Raw genomic sequence first — 6,988 nt, forward strand, 5'->3', positions numbered from 1 at the left:
AAAACTGTTGTGTATTTTATCACGTTTTTATTTTCAAATGTCATGATAAGACATGTTCACGGAATTATCGAAATCCGTTATCTGATTGACGTTCAACGGAAATAAGAATAACTAATAAATATAAGTAATGGTATTATTCACGATTATTAGGAATTAATAAAATAATATTAAATAATACGTATTCCGGAATGTGTCCTGGCTAATGTTAATCCAATTACTGAGAACAACTCAAACATTTTATTTCATTGCACGTACGAAAATATTTAAAATCACGATGACTGCGAACCCGGGACCGGCACATTCAACGTCGGAGGCGCCATTCCGTTTGACCGACTCGGAAACAAATCCGATGTGTATTTATCTGGTGAAGAACGATAGTAAAGGCGACAAATTGTTGTTTCGTTACCCATTCCATAGTTTCGGAGGACCTGTCAAGGTGAGTCTAAACGATCACAAGCGGTCTTTACACAAAGACGCGGGACTGGAAAAGACTGTGCGACCGCACGATCTCACAATCTTTACGGACGACGTCATATCTAGTTTGTTCGCCGTCAAGATGGAGTTGTGTGACCGCAAGTTTGAGCTGAAAGTGAATAACGTCCGATTTGTCGGTCATCCAATGCAACTGCAGACGGGCGGTATCGAGGGTAATGAAGGCAATGGCGAAGGTGGCAACAAAAAACCGCAGAGTCCTTCAATCATAATGATCAATATTGTTTTTGCGTTAGACGCATTTGCCCGTCGTCAGATATCTAATTGCTACTATGACCTGAGTAAGATATTGGGTGTTGCTCTGCGACATGAAGAAAAGCGTTGTGGGTACCTATCCTCACAAATAAGAGATATGCTTTACATACATGATACTATGGCAAAGTAATAAAATGTTTCATAATTGAATAATTTTTTTATTTTAAGTAAAATCTTATTTCAATAACAATATATCAATGTAATAGTCTTCTATAAAAATATATTTAAATGATTTACATTAACTTTGATAAAATTTAAAGTAGGTTAGGTTGAGCAGCTAGATGATCAACTGCTATTTAGTATTGTATGTACTACTAAATAAGACTGTTATTAAAATATCTATTGATTCTAGGCATTGATATTTTCTTAAGTAAATAATAGTTAGATACCCACTAATTAATATTGTTTGTAAACTTAAGAATTAATCACTTAAGAATTATTGAAAACATTTGTTTATTTTTAAAATTATATTTATTTTTACTTGTAGTGAATGTGACCTAGACTCATCTACTATCAATAATAAACATTTCGAAAAAATTCTTGAGAGCAGTTCATTAGCACTGGATTTGAAATCGGTGTTTGAAGGTGTAGTTACTAATGGTTTGATCAAATTAAAAGTGAATGACTGGGTGGATGTTAGCTTTTGTCTGCCACATAAAGTCCATCATTTCTATAGAGACGGACAATACTTTGAACCGGAATCTATTAACAAGTGGGAGCATGTTTGATTTGATGATGTGAATCAGTATTAGTATGTTTTATGCTTGAAGGTGCTTAAAAGGGCTTAGGCCGTATCATGGTTTGCTGTTAATGGCTGAACGTAAGGTTCTACTGGACAATTTGCCACAAGATTCTAGTCCATCAATTGTTCGACTCATCAATATGTATAACCCTGTCAAAAGTTTAGAAACCTTATCTGCTGATTCTGATCTTACCTTAGCTCAGGTAACACATAACTATCAATGTATTTGACTAAATATTATTGTAATTCAATGTGTCTACAGGTATTTAATATAGCTGGACATTTGATTTACTGGGGTGATGCAATTGTTATATTTCCATTATCTGAAACAAACATGTATGCAATTGCTCCTAATGTCCCAACTGAACGCAACAATAAATTTGCCAAAAAATTTGAAAAGAGGTTTCCCGGACAAAAACTATTAGAGGTAATTGTTTTTTTCAAAATAATTTGTAACTTATATCTTGTAATTTAATCTTATTAACATATAATATTTAAAATTAGGTAATGAGTGAATTTTCCTTTCCAACATCATTGCAGTATAAAATGTGTCCTATTGAAGATAAAAGTAGTGGCTCAACAACAATTCAAATGCTAATTTGGTTGTTACAGCACAAAATGTTATTACAATATCATACATATGTGTATTTTATGCCATCCAGTAAAGGACTTGTAAATATTATTACATTTTTTCTTATTATTATGATTATTGAAGTATATTATACAACATGTTTTTGTAGGGTTATTATAATGATGAATCAGAATTTCATGACTACAATAATAAACACCCTTCTGAAGCACCAATGACTACATATCAGACTCTATCTGAAAATTGGCTGCAGTTGTCATCAGGAGGATACAGTTCTTCAATGTCAAGTGCTGAAGAAATGTTTCACAGTTTAGATGAAGATGAACAAATAGCATTGATGCATATACCTGCATCAGCAAATCCTGATGATTTTCGTTTATTAATGAGATTATTAAAACAAGGTTATCTTTCTGGAGAACATCATTTAGAAGAGATAATGTATTTAGAGAATATAAGACGGTCAGAATTACTAAAATTATTGGACAAGTTCAAAGATGTACTAGTTACTGTTGAAATGGAAGATCCAATAATTAGTAATTTTTATTCTCATTAAAGGCATAACTATTTAAAGTTATGTATACTATTTAACTGTTTAAAATTAGGAACTTAAAAATAAAATGTCTTCCATTACATTATAGTTATATTTTTTTGTATTAAAATATATTAGTATAGTTTTGATGGTTGAACAATTTTTATATTTTTATAAAATAATTACCTTTAATAATAAACCATTTTTTTTTTTTTTATTATTATTATAAAAATGTTTTTATAAATATATTAGTTGAAATTCTTATATGGATTTGATTTCTATTAGCTATAAATTTAATAGATTTTTTCCTCTACTTTAGTGTTTACAAGATGATTAAGAGCAGGTTAGGTTATATTCATATTTACATAAAGGGTACCCAAATTTTAATTTTATAGGAATTTGGGCTGAGTTGGTTTGGTTAGATATTCGGTATTTTGGTTGGGTAATAAATGATGTGTCTATTTGTAATGCAAATCTTTAAAATCAAATATTAAACACTTCAAATCTATAAGTCGAATTGACATTTAGATTCTATAAATGTCTTATATTTGTTAATAAGATAATAAAAAATGTATATATAATGTGCTAATGGATGTATAATTTATTTGATATTTTTTTTATGTCTAATATTGGACACATATTTCAAACAGCAACAGAAAATATCATTTAAATCAAAGGCATAATTTGGAATTGCAGGGTGAACATTTGTTTCTCCCCTTGTCATTGGTGGGCTATTGACAGGCCGAATATGTGTTAGTTTTGGGTCGCAAGCCCATAAACATAATTCTTGTTATAACGCAATTAAGGTTAGCAATGGGCGATGAACGGTTGAGTGATTTATTGATTATAGCTGTAGAGAAGAAAACAGCTTCACTAATAAATTTAAATCAAGCTGTTGACATGTTTGGAGCTGTGAAAACTAGAAGATACTTATACTTGGCACAAGTAAAACTTAAATTGGGCTAAAATTTCCCTCAAAATAAGACATAAGTTATTATATAGTAGTTAATAGCATTAAATATATACTGTAAAATATATACTCAATGCTAATTGCTAATAGGTTATATTGGGTATCCCTGTACATATTATGTATTATTTAGTCATTGTTATCTCTTAAAAAAAATGAGTTATTTATGCCTAGAGTAACCAGTAACTACGGTTGTCTCAGATAATCGTGATAGTAACTACTAGTTACTAATTAGTGACTAGTATGTATAAAATTATGTAAGGCTGTTTATATTGAAATAAAAAAGTAATTGTTAGCGAGCGTTTTTTTTTTTCATTATTATGAGGCGGAAAAAATTTTGCCTCCCCTCTCAAAAACTGAAATGACGCCACTGATCTAAACATTTAAACATATATAAAGTATTACTGATGTTATACTAAAGTAATATAGCATTGTACATTGCTAAAATATTTATAATGTAATTTAAATACCTATTAGAAAATATGTTTAAAAAAAAAAAACCCCACCACACTCCATCAAGCACTCAACGAAGACGATACGACCACAATCAATCTATTCTTTCATAATATAAACATAAGTCATAAATTGTAAGCACGCTTAACATGTCAATTGTCATTATTAGTAAAAATTATAATGTATACTTATTTATATTAATCTAATGCAGGCTAAAGGCTTTTGATGCCGAAGCCTTATAAAATTAAAAAAAAAAAATAAATAAATATGTTTAAAGTAAATCATTTGGAAAAAGAAATATTTGCACATGTTTGTAAATTTTCAAAAACTATCTTTGGCAGTTCATAGCACGTGGTTTCAAAAAAAATAAAAAAATATTGATACAACGTTGACCCGTCTTATAGCCATAAGTCTAACTATGCTTTAGAATATTTTATTTTTTTTTTTAACCGTATGTATAATCACAGAAAATTGCCTATATCGTATATCAAACTCCTTGGAAACGGCGCGTTTGCAATTTAATTCCCTAAAGGTAGGTACGTTTTCTCTGCAGCGTTCAGCCGCGGCGTCTAGACGCAAAACCTAACCTAACGTTGTAGCTGCCGTTCGAAACGATATACTGGTAGGAGACCATTGCTGTCATCGCCAGACGCCAAATGATCTAGACGCAGCGACGAACGTCCATAAAAAAACGGCTACGTTCAAAACACTTAGGTTCAAAAGTACAGGGTTCTACGCCGCGGCTGAACGCTGCAGAGAAAACGTACCTTTATACAGTTGTACAGGTACGAATTTATTATTTAAAACGTTCTACCTGTGTCTTAAGTCTTGCTGTTGCACGATTTCGCGTAGCCGTGGATACGCCTGGTCACCGAGCCGTGTGAACAACAACCATGCGTCTGCAGGCTGCGTGTCGTTCACTCGCGTTCATTGCTTCTGTTAAAATTGGCGGTCAAAAATGTTTACTTCTCTTTTGACGTGGAATATTATGTCTACGCTATTAAAACCTGGAATTGCGCTCCCCCTCCTTCCGGTGGGTTAAGAGGACGTAATGCCCGCTCATGCTGTTGTATCAGTCTTACAATAAGAAGCGACATAATAATATTATGTTATGATATCTGTGTTTAGTTATGCAGAATCCGTTTCGTGATGTTGGTTTTAATATATGGCAGTAAATCTAGGGGCGCATTAAAGTTTAATATATGGGGGTGGGGGCAGAATTATTTTGCGCCATTGGTATATTTTATGAATATTCTTATGAAAATATGAACAACTTAAATATAAAATATTTAAAATTTGCACGGAAAAAACTTATAACGGTAATCATAATTTGCAGCTAGAATAGCTAGATGTAATTGACTGTGAAAGTACAAACAATAAATAAACATTGAAATTATCTTGAAATAGATATTAAATCCAAGGAAATATATAACTTGGTTCTAGTTATTATATTTTAGTACCAATGATTAATATGTGATACAATTCCGCAATTTGATTAGAGACTATAATTATCAATTATTATACGCGCGAGTTACAGAGTTAGTTTTACATTTTGGGAAATTGAAAATAAACACAACAAACTGATAACTGCTATTTGTTATAATTTTAAATATGGAACTATTATGAGTTGATTGTTGACTATTGTTTTACTAAATATTTATTACGAGTTATTTAACAACGATCACTGACCACGGACTCGGCGTTATTATATTTAACAGATTTTATTTTTTTATTAAAATCATAACACCTTGAAAGTGGTTACAAACTTACAAAAAAGGAAAGAAAAAGTCAAAAACAATTTGGAACAAACCGTAAGTAAATAAATTATATAATAGTAATGTTTAAGTACATAGACAATGACTACTAGTCATAAAGATACTATTAAATACGAAATGTAAAAAAACCTAAAATATGTTTACTATTATTTCTTTCTATACATTATTTATTATTATTGAATTGAAAGTGAGTTACTTACTTAATAAAAATAGACGAAAAACAATCTAAATAATTAGAATTGTTAACAAAATATATAATCCAAAAATAATACAAAAAAACATAAACATAATGATAATTTAAGTAAAAAATATGAACTATAATAATTAAAACAATAAATGGTCAAGTAGAAACTAATAGTATCATTAGTTGCGATATACTTTTAGCTCTACCAAGTATTAAATCTGTATTATATTATTTTTTTACTATACAAAATGAGTATAACATAAATTAAAATATTTATTATTATTATTATTATTATTATTATTAATGGTTAGAAATATTATATTCTAGTTATAGTTGGTGATGAATATACAATTTGTAATGTTTATTCGTACATTGTAATTTATTAAATGCCTTGTTAAAACAGGCCCAAGTTAAAAAAAAAAGCTAAAAAATATTGTAGGTATCTCCTAAAATTCAGGTCGGAGACTATGTATGAAGTACATATAGATCCTATACGTATTTCATAGGTATATATTGTGTTATTTATTTATAAGTACATTTTATGTATATTACAATAACATAGCATTTACAACTGTCCACAGAGTAATAATTATTATCGTTCTAATATTGTATATTATTCGTTCGTCTTCGATTTGTTACCTTTACATAATAATATACATACAATTATTATTATACGTTTCTACAGTTTCACACATAAGTATCAATTTTATAATTAAACAATATTAAAAATGATAAAAAAAATGTATCAATCTATTCCTAATCAAACCTATACATAGCTCTGGCTTCCTAATGCAAATACTATACATTCAAACGTAAATGTTATAACACTTACAAGTCTATTACATTTATAATTCAATAGGCTTCCAGAGGACTTCAAATTTTTAAGTAGTATTGGTACATATTTAAATATTTTAACCTATACGGCTATTTATAAGCCGTTTGCTGTGCTTACAAATAACTTCCTCGCTCCTAAAATATTATCCAATTTACGTATCATGCACC

At 29.7% G+C, this 6,988-nt stretch overlaps 1 protein-coding gene across 1 annotated transcript; it reads left to right on the plus strand.

The window, feature by feature from the left end:
• Positions 1 to 74: 74 nt before the first annotated feature.
• Positions 75 to 2,676, plus strand: LOC112602150 (GATOR complex protein NPRL3). The gene is made up of 6 exons (XM_025350097.1): positions 75 to 873; positions 1,235 to 1,459; positions 1,518 to 1,692; positions 1,752 to 1,916; positions 1,994 to 2,161; positions 2,230 to 2,676. Exons 1-6 carry the CDS (start codon positions 203 to 205, stop codon positions 2,629 to 2,631), a joined length of 1,806 nt encoding a protein of 601 aa, XP_025205882.1. The 5' UTR covers positions 75 to 202; the 3' UTR covers positions 2,632 to 2,676.
• The last annotated feature ends 4,312 nt before the right edge of the window (positions 2,677 to 6,988 follow it).

This window comes from Melanaphis sacchari, unplaced genomic scaffold (genome assembly GCF_002803265.2).
Source record: "Melanaphis sacchari strain LSU unplaced genomic scaffold, SCAv2.0 Contig84_pilon_pilon, whole genome shotgun sequence".
NCBI classification, from domain to species: domain Eukaryota; kingdom Metazoa; phylum Arthropoda; class Insecta; order Hemiptera; family Aphididae; genus Melanaphis; species Melanaphis sacchari.

Coding starts and splice junctions, on each gene's coding strand:
- LOC112602150 (XM_025350097.1), top strand. CDS start 203: ATGTTAATCCAATTACTGAGAACAACTCAAACATTTTATTTCATTGCA. Junction 1,693..1,751: donor CTGATCTTACCTTAGCTCAG/GTAACACATAAC, acceptor ATGTGTCTACAG/GTATTTAATATAGCTGGACA. Junction 2,162..2,229: donor TGCCATCCAGTAAAGGACTT/GTAAATATTATT, acceptor ATGTTTTTGTAG/GGTTATTATAATGATGAATC.